The 24757-nt window shown below is 35.9% G+C and overlaps 1 protein-coding gene across 1 annotated transcript in view; it reads right to left on the bottom strand.

Annotated features, from left to right (window-relative positions):
- Positions 1-23123, bottom strand: part of LOC137265610 (transcription factor LBX1-like) — a 47716-nt gene extending 24593 nt beyond the window's left edge. Inside the window, exon 1 of the mRNA XM_067801042.1 lies at positions 22440-23123. Within this exon, the coding sequence (XP_067657143.1) occupies positions 22440-22818 (379 nt within the window). The 5' untranslated portion in view covers positions 22819-23123. The remainder of the gene's footprint in view (positions 1-22439) is intronic.
- Between the last annotated feature and the right edge of the window lie 1634 nt (positions 23124-24757).

The raw sequence follows: 24757 nt of genomic DNA, 5'->3' as shown, positions 1-24757 counted from the left end.
ACTTCGTGGAGAAAGCGAGAAGGCCCCAACAGTGCCAATTAGCACAAGAAAGCAACGTGTGTTTATGAGGCACGCCAGGTGAAAATGATGTTTGCTTTTAATGATGGTGTTCACAGTGTTTGAAGTTCTTCGTGGGAAGCATGTACTATATGCATTTTGCATGAAGTATATGGTTATATTGTGTGTATATTCCATGTGGGGGAAGCATGTACTATGTATTTTACATGGAGTATACGGTCAAATTATGTGTATATTCCATATGGGGGAAGCTTGTACTATGTATTTTACATGAAATATTTGGTAATATTTTGTGTATATTCCATATGGGGGAAGCATGTACTATGTATTTTACATGAAGTATATGGTCAAATTATGTGTATATTCCATATGGGGGAAGCTTGTACTATGTATTTTACATGAAGTATATGGTCAAATTATGTGTATATTCCATATGGGAGAAACGTATCCTGTGTATTTTGCATGCAATGTAGGGTTTTATTATGTGTATATTCCCATAGGGGGGGAATTGTACGCTTTGTATTTTTCATGAAATATAGGGTTATAATATGTGTTGATTCCCAAGTGCACTGAGTATTTCATATGAAGTGTACGGTTATATTACTACTACTACTACTACTACTACTACTACTACTACTACTACTACTACTACTACTACTACTACTACTACTACTATCACAACAATATTCAAACAAAAATAGTATATGCAACAAACAAAATTCCTGTTTTCATTGAAATTTCAATTGACCGAAAATGTTTAATAGGAAACGTAAGAGCATTGGGTGTTCATAACAGAAATACTACAAATAAAATGGATCTCATATATTTCTCGCTGTTAGTATTGTGTAAAATAGGGATTAGAGTAGAAACACTAACATTTCAAATTATAACAACAGCCTACAAAAAGCAGTAACAATACACATCATATGTGTCCTAACGTGCTGTGTCCCAGGAACAGTACTAAAAACAACATTCTAGAACATAGCTCATTATGCGACATTTATATTCAAGAAACATATGGGCAGTAAAAACCTAAATCATTCCTCCATAAATGTCAAAGCCCACAAAAGGAAGAACTAAATCAAGAAGGACTCTACCTGGACATTTTAAGCTTGTGTGCCATAATATCTGCGCACATGTAACTTTTATATTGTCGACAGTTGCAGCTATTACACCGAATATGCTCGTTAATGACAAGTGCCATTCAAATTTGCACATCGAAATTGACATCCCCAGGCATGCAATTCTTTTGTTGTCAACAGGTGTCCCGTGACGATATCCCGCACCTGTAATTTAATTCCCGTCGTTTCTTTCTAAAAGTTTGCCTCACGAGTTAATGCACAATCAAGAGAATTTAAGTTTATCTAAGATTTTTTTATAAAAATGTCATGAAATTCGGTATTGTGAATTGTAAAACATTTCATGAAGAATGATGATCAACACCATGTGTGTTGACTATATGCTTGGCTTGACATACATTAATGAGGAGACAACAGTGGGGTGAAAATTCGATAGGGTAATGAAAATGCGATACGTTATGTTGACGAATTCCCCTCACAAACAGGCCGAGGGTCATCATATTTCACAGATTGAATCTGCTGAAGCCTACTTAAACTAGTGTATCAATAAGTAGATCGAAACACATCTAGCAACGTTTCCGTAAGGCTGATGGAGTGTATGTTTGTGTCAGTGATCTACCAATATCCCCCGACAGGGATTTACAAGGGTGATATAACATACCTTATCACTTAATGCAGTGCCCTGCTGTGGTCTATTTTGCCAGCACGTTATGTAAAATTTTAATGTAATGTTAAATCTATGAATAGATATGAATGAATATAAACAAAATAATAAAGCAATGAATTACTAAACCTGCGCAGGAACACGCACAGAGAGACGCACATACACACACATACAGACCCACACAGACACACACACACAGACACACACACACTTCAACTTCAGGTGAGGTGGAGTAGACCAGTGGTTTAACGTTGGCTCATCACGCCGAAGACTCGGGTTCGAGTTTCCAAATGGGTACAATGTGTCAAACCCATTTCTAGTGTCCCCCGTGGTATTGCTGGAACATTGCTAAAGGTGGCGTAAAACCATACTCACTCGTTCCTTAAACCCATCTCAGGTACGTTGCTCATATCAGGCAGTTGCACATAATGTATATCATCAGTAGTGTGCAACAAGGAGTATGTGATTCCGTTTTTTTACGTCTTTGTTTTGGGGTTTTTAGGGGTTTTATTTTTTGCAAAATCACTGCAGGGAGACTCTAAGAGTTGTAGATTACCCTTGATCAAGTAACCGTCATTACGTCATGATGTAACAAGAAGGAGCTCTCCTGAGAACCGTTCACGTAATTCTGCAGCACAAATGACCTTGGAAAAAAACACGTGCATATCGGGCAAATTTCGGAGTCTATCTCAAAACTGGGAACCGTGAAGAAACGTACAAAGAATGGCATAGTTAAGATAACACGGATACCTTATACAAGCTGGAAGTCACTCAAATATAACTGAAACATATGATTTATGACTCAAATACATATAGTTCATATGAGTGTAAATTTCAACTGTCACTTATCTAAGTAAAAGGCATAACGAGTATGCTTTTATCACAACTGTATATCAATTCTTTCACAATTTTAGACCTCCCCAAATTAACCAAAGCCAAAATCACGCATAATGAGTCAATTGGGTCGTTTTCCGTTTTAACGACCACCACTGTATATATTTGTACGCACCGGCTTTTACAAAAACATGGAACACTTATAACTCGGAAAGGGATGAGGGAATCTGTCTGGGGGAAGGAAATAAAAGTATCGAGGGATCCCACGGATGGCAGTTTATCTGCTAACTATGACCCAATAAAACAGCTATGAAATATCCAGCAGAAGCTCATCACATAGCACTGTTTTCAGGAGCGTGAAAAGTGAGCGGTGATCATTTTGGGTGTCTGTAATTTCGGGATCGGCATAAAAACGGAGGACTGATGGCATGCGGTGATATCAACTTCAAAGCGTTATAGGATGTAATTTTCCGCGGTTGTGGTGATGAGATTTCCATACGGAGCAGGAACTAAAACGGAACGAAAATCCTTACTTGAGCTGTATGCCAAGGCGCCGGGCTTAACTGACATTATTTGGCGGGCCGAGGTAGATAGGAACTTGATATGTGCGCCATGATGTATGATGATGAGATAGAATGATAATAAAAATGATAATAGTTATAGCAGTAGTATCAGCTTTGGATTTTCGATGTTCTTGTATGTAATCGTGTTTGTAAAAACAGATATCATAGTAAGTAGTTGTCCTACTTACATCATCGCCTCCTTTAGCCACACCATCATCATCGCTAAACATATATGCACGTTTCCTACATTCCTAAATCAACCAGCAGCGTCCCACCCCCATCCATTCCACGAACACACGCACGCACGCACGTCCCGACTACACGCCCCACCCACCGCAAGAAGATGATATAGATAAAATAAAGAATGACTTAATAACACCGCACATACCCAAGTCTGCGACCTCTACGCCCGCATCCAGCCTCTAAACGCCATCCGGTACCCATATTCCACCCCAACTGCAATCTTTTTAAAACCAGCACGTTGATACCAGCACGTTGAAATGACTGACCGTGACATGCACCCAAGGGCAATAACTCAGAAAGAGACACTTGAGAGTTTCAGCTCATTACGCATGTGTCACTTTAAACGATTATACCCCACAAAAATATCCCCACCAATAATTTCACCTATTACCACAAGAGCGACGCTGAAAAGACTCTCATTTCAGTAGTAACCGTCCCTACTGAGCTCAGTCTCAGTGGCTTGTTAAATCGTTTATGTGCGAAGTCTGGTTTGACGGCGCATGCCCAGAGGACGCTTTTGAGAGCGCTGTGTGGGGCTTGCTGTACATCTCTCCTCGGTGCTTCTCACGTTCTTTCATCAACAGAGGAATCGTACGTACGTTTTCACCAGTTTACACCAACGCTAAGTGTCACAAAATGCGCGAAATGCTCAGATAAAACTTCTCCGGTACATATTTCAACGCAACGCGTCTCCGGACGAGCCTCGCTTTGGGAGGCAAACTAACCCGGATCAGGTTACAAAATACTGCTACAATCTGCCTCGTGTTTGCGTCTGTAAACATGATACGAACACACATCAAAAGGCAAGGTGCTTGATGTTAAGTCCATTTTCAAGTCATATAGATTTATTTTGCTCTTTATTTGATATACAACATCCAAAGCGTGCAAAACACTCCCTCGAGGGAATACATTGCCAATAGATAGCATTATCAGTTTGTGTTAATGGTATAAGGTGGGACGCGTATTGCACTAACGAAGTAGCTAGTTCATAGGCGGTTGGTCTTAATGTTATCATTTATATATTTTCTTTATATAGGGTAATAACATACTTGAAAGAAATCTTCTATAACACGCGTAAACGTGTGTTTTTTACAAAAGTGGTTACTCGATAAACCATCACAGATAAATCATAGTTTGATGTACAGTGGCACTCTAAGTAGTTTATTGCTGTAAGGCCATACATAAAGATTAATGACTGTGTCAGGTTTGAAATTTCAACATCAGTTATTTTATGTATGTTGGAAAATGTTCAGAAGATAGATGACACATTACTGGTTCACATTATAGGGTTGTAAGCAGCACACAATTTATACTGGCCTAATTCATTTTCAGGGGGTAACTTATTTCCATGACACCGGGTACGATGGTTCATATTGCGTAGGTCGTAAATACCGACGCTGGCGCATTGTAATGGTTCACCAAGTCAAAAGATCCGGAAAGTTCCCAAAAAGTATACCCTTGAGCAAACAACCGTTAGTCTCTGAACGTTTCCAGTGATGTATTTAATACTGTTTGTCCGCACGGCAACAACTTCGCAGAATGAACACTTCACAAATGAATGTCTCAACAAATACTGGCTCTTGTTTTGTAAGTTTTTAAGCCCATAAACACCTGCTCTGTACCCCTTGTAAATGGGTGAGTGGTGGGATAGTTTCGAGGGCAATAGGTTGTATATATGTTCATACAATACTGTATATATTTGGTTTGGTACGAATGACTACTTCCGGAAGTCGACCACTCCTGAAATTCATGTCGCGTGATCCTAGACACATTTCCGGTACTCTGAATAAAGAAAACTCTCCCTAAACACCTCATTTAAACTACAGAACAAAAATTCTACCAAGTCTCACAGTTCTCTCGAAATGTAAGTTCCTAATATCACCAGATACATTCATGTGCAATTAAAGAATATCATAACATTACTTTTGCGAGGAGGTTTACAAACGGTGGACTTTTTTTATTTTCACTTTTATCTACCTACATAAACCGCCACAGACACACTCCCTGCCATTCACTAATTTGTCAGCTTCGTAATTCTATATTCTGTTGTTTGTTGCATTCTTGGCTGAAATGGAAGGGATAAGGAACTGCGTTGCATGAGGCCCGGCTCTGCGACTTTGTGGATTCCACGTCATATATGTCACCGACATCGACGTTGCCCACGACAGTGGTTCATCGTCCTGCGACTTTGACATAGTTCTCTATTTCAGAATATTTTTTGCGTATCGTGTATTGTATGTCAGAAATGATAGTTCACGATCTGTACCATGCCAAAATCACGGGGCACAGGCACAGGGAACACATTACTACCCCCAAACTCTTACCCTGAGAGAGGACAATAGTATCACATGAGACATGGGTGTGAAGAGTCGAGTCGAGCAGCACAAGAGAGGATAATTGGTGCATACACCGAGTTCGCCGGTGTCTTTTTTTTCTTTTGAAGAATATGTCGACCAAAAAAAGGAGTTCCAATATGTCTTTTCTATCGGTATCTGTAATATTTCTGACAGGGGCAGAAGAAGTTGAGTATTGGTGTAAATGTACAAGTGTTAAGAGTGTTGTTTAGGTATGCTGCAGACATATATTCCCCTTTTGGCTATATCCTCATCCTTAAAACCCCAATCCCAATCCGCAGTTCCATCATCACCCCATCCTCAAACCTTTCACAAATAAGGTGTGAATAAGCTATATATTAGGACATGCTAATTATATGATGAATACGAAATATTTATACGCCGTTAAATGAATCATCGGCTGAATGTGAAATTAAAGAAGCTCTTCAATTTGAAATGTAAATTTTCTTTTGGATATGAAATATGTATTATCTATTGCAATCAAAATGTCAGATGTAGTTGAATATGGATTGTAATTATAAAATGGAAAGTTTGAAGATTGACAGTAAGAAGTAAGTTTTGAATTTAAGATGTGAGGAAAGTACAATGTTGAAATTAAAATATGAATTTGTTGCTAAATATGAAATATTTACAAGACAATGAATATGGAATGTAAACGAACTGTGGAACATATATGATTAAGCTGTCCAGTATGAGAAATTTAAGTATTTCTCTGTTGGGAGGCTTTATTTTTAAATTTCATCTTTCATCATGTATTAATCAAGCATTATTTAATGTACAAAGTGGAGTTAAGACTATGACTTAATGAGGTTCATAGTTTTCTGTCGCTGATAGCGTACATAAGTTTACTCAAATGGGCAAATTTGCAATTCAACTTAAAATTATTTGAAACAAGATTAACAATCCTGAACAGAAATCAACTATTATTATTAACAGTAATAATTTATGTCAGAGGTATAAATGTTTCGACATAGAAACAAGAGTTTCACCGAGTATATTCAAAATTCGCCGTACAAATAAGTGAAAAAAACATACACATTCGAATATGTCTGACAATATCAGTATGGATTTTTTATTAATAAACAAATACTTATTTTGTTTTTAAGTTTCTACTTATCAGATCAAGCGAAGGATTTATTTCGTTGCATGTTATACTGTTAAGACATAAATGCACTATCGCATCAGCAACGGAGTAACGATACATTCATCGCAGATACCAAAGGATTTATTCAATCGCATGTTATACTATTAAAATAAACTTGAAAAACATCGGCACGGAAAACTCATAGCCTAACGCTTGTAGTTAGAAGAGAATTTAACCTATTAAAGTTGTATAAATCATCCCATTGTTGTGACCTGATGAACAGTTTTATTAAAACACATCCAACTAAACAAACGGAACGAAATATTTACTTCCCTTGGCTGGCTATACAAACTCAGATTGCTACTGCTAGACAAGTCTTACGGGATTTATATAATTCGTTAAGTTGACTTTACTGTTCCAGCCCAACAGCTTTAACTAGCCTTCCAGTGCGAATTTACTTTGCTAAACTAAACACGATATGGGAATCGGAAAACGCGCCATACTGCTTTAAGACGTTTCACACGCGGTAAATCCGTCATTGTGAGTTGAACGCTCATTAAGCTCGCTCAGTGTCCGGGGCTTCGGTGTACTTAGCAAATTGAATAAGAATAGCAAAACCATCTGTTCTCTCGTCTGTTCTCTCGTCCGAATTCTTACCCAGTTCCGATGGCAACGGATGGTGGAATTCGGGAGTGCAAATCGATTATTGGAAATTATTCATTTTCAAGAAATGTAGAGAATTTTTTTGATATTTTTTTGTGGTGCCCCAAATCATTTTTTACATTACATATATCGCGAATCGTTTAACAGAAGTGTTGAGTTAAGGTATTGATTCGGCAAGTTTAAACGTAGTGACCGTAATCGGAGAAAGGCCGAACCGAAAACGAAGTGGCAGAACCGTCGGTTGTAAATTACCAATATGAATCATATTTTTTTCGGAAAGAGGTAATTAGCATATGTGGACGTAATTGAATATCGCATAAAAAAGACAAGTGTCGTGGACCTTTTATCAAAGGATCTTGAAAGAATGACATGAAAGTAATCTGTCTTGTCTTGTTTATGTGACGTTTTGAATTATGGTTTTGCTCCACTGTCAATGAAAGATTTATATTAACCCAGACCTTGATCTTTCTGTCACTGAATATTTTTTCACTTTTTCATTTATTAAAAAACAACAGTCAGAATACCTTCAGTTCAATCGTGATCATAGCATATCCTTTTTGCGTTTGATTGATTGTTACCATAACCCGTTTTAAGAGATACATATAAAGCAGCCTAGATGCTAGCTTGTAGTGTTCTTGGATTCATGGATTTATGTTAAAAGTGAGTTTAAAATGCCGGATTGAATACATTTATTTAAATCAATAATCAGGAGATAACACAGATTGCGTTAAAATGATGTGTTAATCGTACTTAAGGCTTTTAAATCATTTTTTATTCCATTCTTCACCAATTAATTTCAAAAGAGTATCTCTATTGTTTGACAATAATGTCCATTGATGAGATCATTTTCACCAAATTGTTCAAGGACTGACTCTATCTTCATGTATGGCATTAAGGTGGTCTGTCAGTTCTTTGAGGAGCTGACGTGTCCATAACACAGATATAACCCACAACAGATGGAGATCAAAAATGAACACTTCAACCATCATGACTGACGGCGAATTGCACGTCTTTAAGACCTAATGAACAAACGAGATACCAATATACGTGTGAAGCATTTACAAAATTTCTGAAATTGGCACCAAGACAAGCAGAATCAGCCCAAAGTGGCAGCAACAGTTACAAAGAAGGGTTCAAAGAGGGTTAATTGAATCGCCATGAGGAGGAATTTCTGTTGTGGTCATGTTCGAGGAACAGCTAGTCTCCTCAAAGAAGTCAAAGCAAAGTAACCGAAAAGAAACATGAAGATCGTTATGAACTTGAAAAGGGATTTTGTTCCTGGTTTGTTGTCGTTTCATGCTGTTTGTTTGTTTACGTGTTTATATTTGTCCTATGTTTCTTTAATTCGAGCACCATTGGGTATTCCCGGTGTGCATATGGGGTCTGGTTTCACTGTGTCATGGTTCATAACATGTGGTAACGCCGTTCATATACAGAACCAAACCCTTCGCACAGGAGAAATCCTCGCTTGATGTCGCTACGTTTGAACCTTGTTGCGAGATTTAACAATCCCAGTAACAAGGTTAAAGGTCATGCAGGCCAAATTCATTATTTCCAGAATTCCTATGAGAGCTGACAGTTTTGAATTCCATGTTTAAGTTGGCATGTGTTTGCACAAGACATGAATTTAGCCGTTTTCAATGTTAAACAAAATAAAATATGTGATGGTGTTAAAACCGATTTAGTTCTTACATTGATATTTATTTCAGATTTCCTGAATTTAATTTACCCTGTTACGACATTGACAGACACGATTTCAACTTCAGACTTTCGACGTGACCAGGAGGCCGCCATGTTGATATTGAACGTAAACTTTGCAATGTATATTCCAAATCGTTATTGTTTACAAACTTGGCCGACACGTTTGCATTTGTTGAAAGGAATACTTTTTCTACCTCCATTTTACAAAGTAAAATGTGTCACTTTGAAATATGCAAAGCCGATCTCTGTGTGTTTTTAAAGCGAAAACACTCTCTGATGTAAAATGTTGCCATTCGATCAATAATAAACGACACAAAACGTATGTTGAAAGTTAATTATTTATCGGGCTAGACATATTTCTTTAAAAAGTTTTGGTTATCGCCAAATTTAGCTGTCAAATTTAGTAAAATTCTTCTTTTACTGTAAAAAAATGCAAGACCATCACTTCAAATTAGTTTAAACTTTTCTACCTCATGACATCAAGTAATCTTGTTAGAGGAAATAATCAGGTTACCTCTGTCAAGTTTCAGAAAACTTGAATAAGTTTCGCAATATGTTTACTTTTTCAAATCTCTATGACATTCAAAACAGCTAGAAACACCAAAGCTTGAAAAATCAATCAAGAAATATTATGAATAAGAAAATCCCAGAAAGATATAACTCATTCGATAATTCGCAAATTCAACGTAAAGAGATAACAGAACTATTTCAATGGAGTGAGTTTTGGAGGACGCGTGTCAAATTCAATTTAAATTAACTTTGAATTCGATGTGAAAACCACGAACACAAACAAGTGAAACGTTTGGCGTCTAAAGAAATTCGGTTACGTCACAATTTACTATTTTTTTACTCATTTATCAAAGATTAAAATGCAGTGATTTGATACATCGGACTTGCGGCTTGATGTGAAATGTGAAACCGGGAATAGATAAGCACGTGACATGTCGCCGCATTGATTGACAGATACAAGAGATTATATCATGTTTTACACGAGAATGTGACTTTCATGTGTATATTTCATAACTGCTGATATTCCTCACATTTGTTGCCATCTCTTCAAGCAGGTCATACCGTTACTAAAACTCACAATATATAATTAACTAACTATAAGAAAACAATCCTGAGTGAATACTGACTATGGAGAATGTATGAGGAATTAAATACAAAATTACAATATAAAATTTAAAAGCCATTACAAAACATTGACGTCTTTTTCTACATCGAATAAAAATTTAATAGGACGCGACATAGATGTCAGTCTAGTTGTGGGATGACAACTCCAAGGTAGAATTACCTCCCTTGGGTTTTTTGCTCTGGCGCTAGCAGTCGGTTGTTGGTGATTACGTCATACAGATAACGTCACTATGACATGCAGGCAGACTTGATGACGCGTTGAGATGTTAATCAAAACAATCACACATGTGACAAGCGCTAATTGGGAGTTGATTAATTGCAGTGGATTCAAGGATACAGCTGCCAATTTAACGGCCTCGTCGAAAAAAAGTTGATTAAACGGCGACGTGGATCCAGCTAATTGAGTTAATCTCTTGCAAGTAGTGAAATATATACGGTTGTTGATTTTAACAAATATGTGATTTATTTACGTCATTTTACAGGAGACTGCTTTGCATAAAATGAACTACATTAACCCTTCCATCTAGTTTGATTTACCTATTACTCAGCCGCCATGTTAGTTAAAAGAAATGTTTGCTACTTCATTGCTCTACAATATATACCCTAGTACATAAAGAATAGTCTATGGACTTCAATCGTGAATATATTGGGGATACAATGAGGAACTTGAAACAGTTTGAAACGAACAAACTTGCGTGTGTGTAAATACGTTAGATACTTTTGAGCACACACACACGCAGAGAGAGAGAGAGAGAGAGAGAGAGAGAGAGAGAGAAGTGGAGGAGAGAGTGACAGAGAGATATAGAGCGACAGAGAGACAGAGGGATATTTGATATTTATATAAGCATTACTTTGTGTGAATTAGATACTGGAGAGTATAGTGAGTTTATGACTAATACTAAAGATACTACTCTTATAAGAATGATATTGTTATAAAGGCGGAGGTACCGGTACTTATTACGTGTGTCGACAGTTTCAACACTATAAATCACGAAACAGTATCATTTATTTGTGAAAGGCACAACATATGAAAATTCCTTGTTCCCGTATTAAATTAATGGGAATTAGTTTCAATGGGGAACTCCTCGATGTAGAACGTAGACATAAGTATATACCTGAGGATATATCAGCAAGAAAAATACTTCTTTCCATTGTAATAACTAGGTAGCAGTAGAATACATTGTACCATTTTGAATATATCAGATTTCCGGTCTTTGTACACTAGACAGATCTGAAGGAAATATGTTATACACTTGGGAAAGTTGAAAACATTTCAAAACGTAATTAGGATATGAAAACAGTCAAAGAAACACTGTTAGCTTTATATCCAAAACGAAACTACATACCCCTATCAAATACATCATCGTCGGAAAAAAAGCTTCCTCTTTGTTTCATTTTCAGCTTGCATCAAACATAGAGTGTACGTTCTTTAGCCTGGACTTTGTGAAAGATACACCTATGCATGTGTGTTTTGGGAAAAGCTAAAAGTAATTGATAAAACAAACATATTCAGTCTGAACTATAGCACAAAATTAATTGGCAACTGAAATGAATAACATTAGATTAAATAACAATTTATTTATACAGAAGAAACGAAAATGCAAACGACAATTATTAGAGAAGTAACAATGGCAATACAGGATCGGACATGTTTATCAAAATGGATGAAAATGAAAGGCCTCTCTTTTCGACTAAATTTATGGCATCACTTCATAATGAAACTGAGTGATATGGACAAATTTCATCTGACAATTTCATAAATCAAAATATCAAAACACGTTTTGATCGTGATTCTCCAATGATTCACACAAACGTTAATTTTGATCACACAATTGATCAAAATATGATAAATATATGATTAGATAAAAGAACAGATATGAGATTAATATTTTGAGTGACGGAAATTGACTGGTTATTGACAGGTGCAAAGCATATCAATCATACTTCAATAACGTTATGGGTACGTGAAATTTACAAGCTGAATTGTTGTGTTTACCCTTCATCGATCGGTAATTGGGTGTAATAGACATGATAAATGTTACTGACACGATCAAAGGATTTATAGAACAACAATGTAGTTACACATATCATACAATAACACAAAGAAGTCTGGTAAAGCTTTCCCCGTTAATTTGTGAATTACATTTGATCATATTCGAATAATTTATCAAATGAATTACCTTTCAATCACAGTTTGAGATTATAATTCATAATAAATGAAGACTGACGTCGCTTGAACTATTGACATGAGCCATAATAAGTTGAAACACTAAACATTTTGCATGAAAATTTCAATACATCTCAGCTGAATATGTTGATTGTTAATAGACTTAATAAACGACTTATGAAAAGACTTTCGATATGAGAATAACCTTTTAAACCAAATATTTAACTATTACTCCTTACGAAGTAAAAAGTGAACTTAAAACCCTTTCGACATATAAATTTGATCTGGTAAAAATATTTTTTGAATATTTCGGTTTTGCAATCTATGTTAAAATAGACAAATGATTTGTTCAACTGTAAATATTATTTTACAGAGCAAGATAATTATCTTATTCGATGGCAGTAGAAACTGACAAGGACATCTATTATGCATACAATTGTCAATAGCAATTATTGAATTGCATTTACACGGGAACATTTACAAGAATTGGTACTATATGTCAAAGTCAATAGACTATGAAGCACGGGCTAATAACATTACTAGAACCAAGTTTCCTTGTTAGACAATGCGCGGTAAATTATTGACAGAACGTTGTAGACTACAACTATATCCAACACCCACTCTTGGCATCAACATGATTTGAAATTTACATGTTACTTCTGTTGTTAATTTCATTTTGACAATTACTTCATATAATTACTTCGGCTATATTCTTCCGGTAATAAATGCCAGCTTCACGGTCTTGACAACGATGTACGTGTTTGTTATTTATTCAACAAACCAAGCAAGTCGATTGTTTCTAAATAACTAAAAATAATAACATGCAATTTCCTGATCTGTTTTGATAAAATATTTTTACATGAAACAGAATGAAATCGATAATAGTACAGTTAATCTTTAACGTATTTTTCGGTAATGATTTGGCTGCTACAACTTAACGCGGTGAAAAACAGAGGCCAGTTTGAAGTATGGTCCCGCATATGATCAAAGCCGACTATGATTACTAGTATATTATTGAAACAAGTTTCTATTTCAAATATCAAAGCCATTGAGAAACACTTAGAGTGTCGCCAGTATCGTTGCCCGGTGCGATGCCAATCCTTGAATATTGTAAATAGACTTGTCAATTTCATGGAAGAAACTTATATATCTCCTGTTCCTGAACGAAAACTGAGTGTTAATCGGTTTCCTCTCTGTCGTTTTGTGTTTACTCTGAAATAGACATGTGTACATAACACATGTCGGGTCACAATTAATTACCTAATCAATTTCACAAGGTGATTGATCGCATAGTCACCGTCAATTACGCCTCAGAAAAATTAACGAACACCGCTTGTGGCTAAACGCAATTGACAATGGTAGTGGATCAGTTTTTGATACAGACACTAACTCTTGATCGAGTTTAAGGAAAGGCGGTTTCCAAAACGAACAGGGTTTTCTTAAAAATTAAAGCACACACACGAAAAACAAACCCAATGACTTATTACATAGGAAACGCGCTTCTTACCGATTTTAGAAAATTGAAAATTAGTTTTGTAAGAAGCAGCTTAAAAGATCGATTGTTTTGAAACTAATTGAACTCGTAAGTAAATGTTTCTGGTTTGTTCACATTACAAAACATGACTTCAAACTTATGTTCTTTGCTTTCATCTCATACATGTTGTGTACCAGAGATATGTATTCTTGTGAGAAAAAATGTTCGTAAATTTCATCTTTTCAGAAACGTTAAAATATCTTATTCAAAGTGACAATCACAGCTGTAAATAGGTCTTAGTTTGAACATTTGTAGACGTTTGACCTCAAACCTTCACGTGTGCAGAAATATTGTTTTCGAATTTTGAAATAATGTATTTTTACGTTTACTTAGCTGTCAGTGAAACTACATGTGCAGAAATACATGTACATAATAATGGAAATATGAGACACAAACGTGTGAAATGTACTTTGAAAGCATTCATGTTAAATGTTTCATATACTGTGCCGTTAGATATTTTCTGTAAATATTGTTTAAAGGAAATGACGAACTGGGATTTACGTTCTATTCAGAGGGCGTCAAATATTTTTTCAGCTCATGATATTCAATAGTTCATTCAGTAAAAAGGTATTTACGAAGAAGTAAATCAGAAATGAATCCATTTATAGTCAATCTGTTCCATTTTCTTGTGCATTTAAAACTTCAATAAGAACTTTACTATATAGTATGGGTGTTTTTGTATTTTAGGCAAGTGAGTAAACAACAACTGCAAACCATCTAAGAAACGGTTATTCACAAACAGGGAAACTGTTTATTTAGTGTCAAATGTTGGCAACTACTAGAGAAACTCTATGGACAATGATACTATAATTATGCCTTACAAGGCATAGGAAGCTGACGAGATAATACATGTACATGGAAATATGCAAAAGATAAAATCAAAGATAAGTACAACATATAAAAATAAATTAACACTACTTTTATGAATAAACTACACCAACGTCTGGGGATAACAAGCCTCGATTATCAAATAAACGAAATTCTGTTGGATGTATAGGGAAAAGTGGGTAAAATCACTTCAGTGAAATTAGTGATGACACCAGGTGTTTGCGAAAACACTGGCGTCAAGTGAATATCGTAGAAAGGAGTGTTTCAAACATTCTATCCTCAAACGACGACATGAATTTAGTAAAGGCAGTCCTTTGATCTTTTGTAAAATGTACACTACACTGAAGAGAATAGGGAGTTTGGTTTCTGCACAATTATAGTTAGTTCACGACCTGGTCCTATACGCCGGATTCGATGTGTGAAGTGATCTAAATTCCAAAGAGGGATTGTCGTTAGCTCACATGACAAGAGACGCTAAGTAGATATTGATTGGTATTAACAACAGATACGCGTTGCACATTCCACTGAAATGCATCATGGCAGAAGGAATGTCGATTTCATGCAACACACGTGACTTATTAATGCAGATTGCACGTCTCTGATTTATCATGCAATCCCACACCCTAGCCACGTGTCATCAATCAAAAGTAATGGCCTACAAGCACTGTATAAAAGTATGTAATTAAAACTAATATATCAATTTCATTAACTGAGAAGTATACGTGAAATATACATCGACACATGCCATTCACTGATATCAAGAAGACTGATACAACATATGTCATCAGTCTTCCGTGCTTATGCCAAATATGTTAGGTCATTTAGAAATATATCACAAAAAAACCCAGCCAGATGAAAAATAAAACACATGTACAACATGTACATGTATTTTAATTTTACCAACCAATCTAAATTTGTTACTGAGATTGGTTATGACTGGTTACTTATTAAGACTTCAACAACATTAGACATACATGTATATTACTCTTAACCAGACACATTGTCTGAGAGAGAAAATTACACTAATTAATAGGATAATTCATACAGGAAAACATTAGCACTTAGAAACCAATTCACATCGTCGTTATATCGACTTTCATTACAACATCGAGTTATCAAGTATCGTAGTATGAACAAATACTGATTTCCACTGAAATTAATTTGATTTTAAATTTAGAAATCTGTTTAACAAATAAAAAAAAAAGAATATATTCTGTATTGTGTACTATGATATATAGTTGAAGAAATGCCATTACATCCAGGTGGGTTCCTGGAGTTTTTTTGTAGACGATTTATTTAGTTCCACCAAGTCTGTGATTCGTCAGAAAATACTATCCTAATTTTAGCAGTGAAACAGCTTTGTCTCATGTAACGTATTTGTTACTGGTTCTCTTTTTTCGTCTGGAAATTGCCAATTATTAATCTTTGATGTATGGTCATAATGACCATAAAGCAACGCTTTAACTCACAAAAAGACGTCTAGTTATGACACAAATATGTTAATTCGGATATTGCTAACAATAATAAGGTTCCCCATCAGTGGGTTAGACCGTCTTGTTGTAAACGAAGAACTTCTTTTCACGGTTATGTTTATTTTTTCATCCCCTTTTGCCAAGCTCCGGAGATAAGAGCTCATCATTCTAGCATTGTTATTCAGAAAACCTCCAGGAAAAATGCGCCATTCGCTTTAATTGTTGCATTCCAGGATCTTAACACATCCAGTAAGCGAAATCTAAAGAAACGAATAACGGTGATGGGACAAGATAAGCAAAACATCAGAGAAAGGATCAAGGAAGCCTTTAAAAAATGACAAAAATGGTACAATTAACGGCTTAACTTGCAGATAAAGCATTTGTAACAATTTGGATCCCTTGCTTTCATTTGGACATGTACAACTGCTGACTGACGTATTTACGATGGTTCTTTCAACAATAGAATTAACTCACATAACTTTAAATACATTTCTTTGATCTCCTACGAAGCACACAGGATAAACAGTTTTGCTTTAACAGTACATGTGCACGATCTACGTAGTCTAGTAAATCAAACCTGTTAATCATGTGAAATAGCTTTTACAGTGTTGCAATGAATATGAAAATAAGCCTTAAAGATGTAGGTATAAATGATATGTTCTTCCATACATTTTATCTGCATTTAATGAATTGACTTTATAAATGACTTTGTATGGTGCATTGTTTTCAGTTGAATAAATCTGTTGTACAGGTGAAATAATGGATGTATACATTTATAAGTCATTACTTTTATAAAGCTACAGATGCTGTCTTTCATCTGTGATAACGACAACGTTTACATTTCACATGCTGAAATTGACATATGTACATATCATGAAGATGATAGGCAAACAGTCTAATCCGTTTCCTACAGTCGTTTACACAGTGCCTTCAACAAATGTCGATTGTAAAAGCGATTTGGTACTCAGCGGGCAGTCTAGATGCTCGGAAGCCACAAATTACTGCAAATAGCCGTGAAATTGTAAATCAGCTTCAAGTGTCAAAGATGGTCCCGTGGAGTAAACGGCCATCTTGGCTGGACCACAAGAGAGTGGGGATATCAGATTATATCACTCCAATTAGCCAACTGCCCACTTGGCAACACAGTGACCACTGTTGTCTGGCTACTAGAGTGGTTATAACTGACCATTATGACCACTGATGTGAAGAAGATGGTGGCAATAAACCCAAGTGGTGTCTAGCGGACGAGACGGGGACAGCTCATTGATAAATGTAGCAAATATTTATAAAAACTCAACGCAGAACATGAAATATGTTTAAAATAAAGCAGGTAATTCGTCTCCCAGATACAGTCCTACCGATACAAAGATGAAGAATCCCCAAGAGCATCCCATAGCGACTGCAATAATTCCAACTGACGAAACACTTTACGGAAGCACCGTTCACATTGCAAAACCTTCAAGTCATGTTCACGGTATTTCAACGAATACCCTAAGACATTGTCTAACTTGCACATTGATTATTTCAATATATGAAGTATCATTATTGAAGCTATATTTCAGCCTAGTTACAGAGTAACTTTGATAAATGTTATATTTTGGAAAACCCAAGTATATTACGAATATGATTTGAATAATAATTATGTCACCGTGTGTTAGATTAATCTCATAATGTGAAGTAACACTAACTAAGTACACCCACTATGTCCACTCAACGAATGAACGTACATGCAACGCAGTCACGTTTCAAATTGCGTGATGATGTATATATGTAGATGAGGATTAACTATTTTTTATACGTTTAAACATTATCCGCTTATGAATAATCATAATCAGGTTTTGGCCACAACATTGTTATACAACACAGAAGATGCAGGTGGGGAATTGTATTTGTATCGAAAATGTATCCTGGGTCATGTCTCATGTCCAAAAAGGGTTATGAAAAATGTATCAAAAGACCTAATAATACACTTGGAGCAGCTGTGCGATTTTGTTTTTTTTCCCACTACGATGTAACGACTCTGTCATAAACACTTGTCCAAAACTGTAATTCACTTATAAGAGCGAATAATTCACAGTGAACATGTGTTACAAGAAAACGATTCTTACACCCAAATGATTCTGTAAATCACCACATTATATCTCTTCACAAAGGAATTTTATCAACATCCGCAGTCAATCTCTGTCATTTCATCACACACCAGTTCGAGTTAAAAAAATCACTTATTGGTCTGAAATGTAATATCTATAAAATATCATACTTCAAAGCATATTTCATTGCCAATGATATTTACATGAGACCCTGTAATCTATTTCAATCCTTCTTAAAGGCATCCTGTCATTGACTGCATTATAAACGGGTGTTGTTCTTGAGGGTGATTTTTACAGGCTGTGATGTCCGGGTAAATCCCATAATGCATGTAAGCCTAAGGTATGTTATCATAAACCCTTGAAATATACCACAGTGGACTTTATTGCCTTAGTAATTGTGGGGTGGATACACCGCAGAAAGAAAACAGGGTATAATGTAGGGTACAAGTGACACGATACATGGGTCATTTGGAATATGGACAAGCTACGTATTCATCAGTTCCGTTCTTATTATAGATTAAAGGTGTTGTAACATATGTTCCATTCATGAAATGGTTGTAATGTAAAAAATATTTGATGGATTTTCGTAGAAATGAAACTCAAGAATTGTCCAAATTTCATGGATATTATTAACAATATATTTATAACATCTATGTTTGTTGAACCGTACTTGCATATTTTCATAAGTTGACTGATTGACTCCAAAGATGTTTAAAGAGGACAAGCTGTAGCTTCTATAGAAACGTGAATATTCAGTTGTTCAGTAGTGTTGAGTTGTGTCACTATTTGTAAACAAATGTTTTCTTCTGTTTGTATTTTTAAAAAGAAGTTAAACCACCCATCAAAGAGCTAACACATTTTCTGAAAACAAATACACACACATTTCATCTAAACATGTAGTGGCAGAACCATGACAAAATGTGTTCTCTTACTTTCCAATTTTCTGTTCCTGAAATTATCGTTTCTCTTCATGTCATATCTTCTTCGTATGTTTGTTTTAAGGGAATCCTGAACAATTAGAACAATACCATCTGCTCTGAAAATATGGAAACCCTAATATTTTGACTTACGAGTTCGGCCTGATGTTTTCCCCGGCCTTATTCCCATACCCAACTCAATACATCAATCCTGGTGGTCATAAGTGTCCAGCTCGGCCACGGATGGAGGAATCCGACTGGTGATACAAACCTCGGACAATCAAATGTGACATAGTCCTTATCCTCTAGCCAGGGTTGTCACCCCGACAGGCGGACATCAAAGAGTCTAGTGTGAACCGGTTGGCTTTTAAAACATGGAGAGCTCCGCACAGCGTTTCGTCACTCAGTGTGACAGAGATATAACAGGAACGACATGTCGCGTATGTAACAACCCTGACAGGGAGCTTCTTCATGCATTGTCTTAACCAGCGATATGTGCTTTCTAACACTGGGTCATTGGAAGATTGGAAGTAAAACCCGTGTATAAATCAAATACTCATAACAAAAGAATTAATGTCATATTTTGGCGAAGTGTGAAGTTATTGCTTGCATTTTCTGTAAATTATGATCACAAGAAAATGCTCGTGGACATGATGAATAAACAACATGATGTGGTATAGTTATTGTTTACATGTATATTTCAGTCCCTTTGTAAAAACACATGCCAAGAATAATTATGAAATGACTCTATTCAGAACACAAGTGGTTGCACCTGTGCCCATAAATAAGCAATATTTTTCAGTCATTACGTCATTTATTCTTTTTAAAAATTGAGAACTAAATATGCATTTTAATAGTTTCCAGTAAACACCACATTACATGAAAACTGATCCAAATTACATATAATAAATAAATTCACTACACTGTAAAAAGGCTATACTCTTTTAACAGAAAACGGTCCATCAACACTAGTAAGCTGTGGTTTTATCATGTTTTAACCATGTAAAACTTTCAAAAAATATTACTAGTACTTATGTACTTTTTCTTTACGTCAGTGCACATGGGCAATATTATCTATTGATCAAATATGGTCTGGTATCATAAGTCATGCTTGTTTACAGTTTGAGATTATTTTCCCATTTGAAAATGAAAATGTCCATTTTATCCACTGAATACGAAAGACATAACTCACAGCACAACAACGTACAAATAGACAGCAGTGCCAAAACTTATTTACAGCAGCCATCGTTTATGGTTGTCAATTTCATATTGTGCACGAGCATTACGTGGTTGTTTTAACACATGTCAGTTACTGCCTTGTTAAAATGTACATAGTCAAACTGTAGTCTGTATGATGGTGTTCAACTGTGACATGAGCGTTTGACGCGGTGTTCTGTCAAAACTGTTTAAATTTCATATTCATTCGTCGACTGGAATGTTTCATGTTGCAATAATACCAACAGTGTTTATTCACGGACTGTCACTTGTCAGAATTATTGGCGTGCACGTGTTTAAAATAGCAATAAAACCATAAGTTTAAATTACAAAACCTATCATCATAAAATGTTATGCACTTGTGTGGTACTGTGACAATATATTGCTAAATCGGACGGAGGTTTGACGGTATCTCCCGAGCAGACCATCTTCGATTTCAAGAGTCAGTCAAACTGGGCCTTTATTTTACATTACCGGCTTTGTTGATTTGTTTGTTTTTAGACCTCAAAGTGTTCTATCGCTTTATTAGTTTAGCTGTAGGATATGCATATGTTATGCCTGATGTTCATACATGTATTTATTTATCTCTAATTAATCTTGGTGTCATCGTTTGAAGTGTGATGTACATTTCACTCTCAGTTGTGTGATGTACCTTTCAGTTTGTCATTAATGAAAATAAGCCATTGACTTTTCCTAATTTGTTTGTTGTTACTTTCTTGCTTCTATTCATGTTTTAACCAGGGACAACACAATGGCCTCAGGAAAAAAAAATCTATTTCGAAATAAATATCGTTTTTCTTTGTCTCAGTTCTTTTTATCAGCATATGATAATTAACGAACATCAGATTTGAAACATTAACTACAGTGTAGAACTATCTCAGTTGACATGTATATTTATTTATCTATTTGTACATTACAGATTTGTTTATCGTATGTGAAATGTAAACTTGGTGAAATTAACGCAGTTTCATTAAACTTCATTGGAATGCATGTCAATTTCAGAAAGAAAAAACGCCATTTCGCTGTTTGACAGCATTGTCAAAACATGAAAGGTACATATTAACTGAAGCAAATACACTTCAAACAATTTCAGAATTTGATTTATTTCAGTTTTGATTGACAAGATAAGTGATGGGAAACTTGATGAAATTTTGGTGAGATTCATCTTGGAAACTGACATCGTGGCAAATGATATTAAAATGACAATATAATTTACGTAGAATAGGACAAATTATGAAACTCTCTTTGCATATTGTTAAAGCGTGATATTCAATTCATTAAACCTGTCACTTTTATACCATGTTGCCAAGGTATCATTTAACATTGGTTTTTGTCCTACCTCAATCACATTTTAATGGTTGTTTGTTTACAATATTATTCTTGTACATTTAATGATATGAGACATTTTTAATTACAACAACAATTTTAGAGGTAATATTAATGGCCTATTAACATCATCTTGATCATTACTCACAGAATAATATATGTATCAGTATATATGACAGACAAATATTATTCCTTCCTAAACTGGAAAATACTGATTCATACAGAGTACTACATATTTACGATCGATGGTAAGGATTTTCAAATAAAATACCCTTGTTTACACCTTGTTGTCTAAGGTCATTATGTATTTAAAGTTATAATTTAGTCAATATTTTTTTAGGTTTGTCACATCTAATAGAAAATGATTATTACGTTCATTAATTTTACAGACAACCGAAATCGCTACTCAAGTAAAACTGGGCTTCAGAATCTTGGAAGTACCATAAATCAGTTTTTATGCATATAAATTTTGATAATTTCCTGTAGTATTCTAACAGATCCGTAAGTGCAAGAGAATGGGTCTATGAAGACAAATTTCACTGTGGAGTCTCACCTGCAGATTCGGGGGTTTCCAGACCCTGAAAGGTCTTATTGGCCATTTCCATGAGGGCGTCTAAAGGGGAGACGATGGATTTGACGGAAGCTGGAGGGTCGTCATCATCAACGTTAATTTCTTCCTCACCGTCACTGGAGTTGTCACTGTCGTGACTGACGCCGTTGTCCCAAGGCCGCACGATCTTTGCCCCGTTTACAGTACACGTATGGACAGTTCGCGGTGTCGAGGACCCGAGAATGTCTTTGATGCTAAATGACGTAAACGGTTTGTTTGGGTTCCTTGGGGGCTGAACTCGAATCATAGCAAGTCTATGAATAGGTTCGTATTGTTCCCGACCACTGTCCTCCGAATCAGATACGCCGCTTGACGTCGACATCGTCTACAGACACACAGACAGACGGACGGATGTTTTGGGGAGTTGGAACAAAACTCCGATGTCTCACAACATGCACTTGAGCAAAGAGGTCATGGCTATCAAGTACTATTTTCAAAAACTTCACATAAAATCCGTACTTTCCGCAACGTGCGCTGGATCCTAATTTTTGTAATCTCGCTTCGTCAAAGTCTGAAAAGCATTCAACCCGGCCCGTATCGTTCAACGTCTTTCCGTTGTAAACAGAAAACACAATATCTGTCTTTAAGCCTTGCTTCGAATGAGGACACGAATCTCTTATCGCATGTGAATGGGATTCGCCCGATCTAGAGGCGGAGTGTGGGCCACATTATCCCTCGCTGCCCCCGCTGGGGTGGAGCTTGCTGTCGTTAGCTGTCAATCAACGCGTCCCGGCATGCCCTGCGCGACGAATAATTGCCACGCGAGACTCAACGCTTGGGGTACGCGCATGGAAGCTGTTTTTGGATATCTATACCAATCACTGACATCAGTTTTGGGGGGATGATTAATTAACGGAACCATGAGAATAAATTTATTGCTGAGCTAGCCACTGACCCGCCACGCGAAACACCCGAGTTTAATTAGCCTGCGCCATTGGGTCGCGTACCGTCAACAATTGACCAGGGCGGATTTCATCGCGACTGGGGTCCAGTAATTTTCTAATACATGTGGTCAGGTGTATAAACAGTTAATTGACTAAACTGACCTCTCATTAGAAGAGGAAGGCTATTTGTATGATGAAAATGATATTGATAGCATATGGTCAGAGCAAATTCATTACTTGTAAGAGACGCGTAGCACACGTGTCTTGCTATAAACATCAAATAAATATGTTATTAACCCGATAGACTTTTGAGATTAAAATTATGCCTGACATTATGACATCAACCCTAATGAAATAACAAGACATAAAAATATATTTGTACATATTTGAGGTGACAAATTACAAACTTTGTCGTATTAGTTTCAAATACATGTGTGCACGTGAACGATTTCTCAAATATTCATTTGATATGTTACAGTTTTCAAATAGAAGACACTGGTTTATCTCTTACCCTTGTTCGCTAGGGTTTTGATGATTGTAGTGAAAAGATGGGCCTGTTATATTTAAAAGGGACAAGAACGGTTGATTAATCCTAACGGGTCAGTTCACTCATTTCTATCTTAGGGTGTACTCTTATAATCCTTTCAAAACATTGGACAGAATGCCTCATCCATCAGTTATAGTTTTACATCGATCCTACACGGTAAATGATAGGAAGTCTAAAATTATGACAAAGAAATTAAACCAAAAACACACGGTAATTTCAAATTAACATTTATTGAAAAAAATAACTTAGTAAATTGAATACGAAATTGATTGCAACATTGTTTCCTTGGTAAAATCCCACATAATAAACAGTCAGTGTAATTAATATGATAAATATGTAAACATCAAATACTGTGTCTAAGTAGCTATAACACTCTTGTTGAATATTGGCACTGATAAGATTCTCATTCTGGTAAATATATAGCCTTTCTAATCAACGGCTTTCTTTCAAGTTTACATAACACATCAATCAAGAAACGTAGCAATAACAACAGATGAAAAATAACTCTGTTAATGTCTTGCCGTTTTGACAGATATATGCATACATTATCTGCTCGCGGTGCTGATACTTAAAGCCAAATGGATGAATCTCCTAAGTGAAAATTGGCTGCTTTTCAACATAAACACAAAATGTAATTTAGCACACTGGACCTAGTCCATGTGTATACTAATGCATGTGTTTTCACTCACGACACAGATTATTATCCAGATTCCGCTTTGGGGCAAAGTTCTTCGGCTTGGATTATGATGAATTACCGCCCTTGGGTAGCTCGTCTCTTCCTATCTCTGCTGTTAGAGAGGCCAGCTACTTTAATCAGCGACTTTCGAGAA

The sequence above is a fragment of the Haliotis asinina genome, chromosome 15 (assembly GCF_037392515.1).
Source record: "Haliotis asinina isolate JCU_RB_2024 chromosome 15, JCU_Hal_asi_v2, whole genome shotgun sequence".
In the NCBI taxonomy this organism is placed as follows: Eukaryota; Metazoa; Mollusca; class Gastropoda; order Lepetellida; family Haliotidae; genus Haliotis; species Haliotis asinina.
The sequence above is the reverse complement of the archived record's forward strand: the minus strand, read 5'-3'. Positions and strand labels throughout refer to the sequence as shown.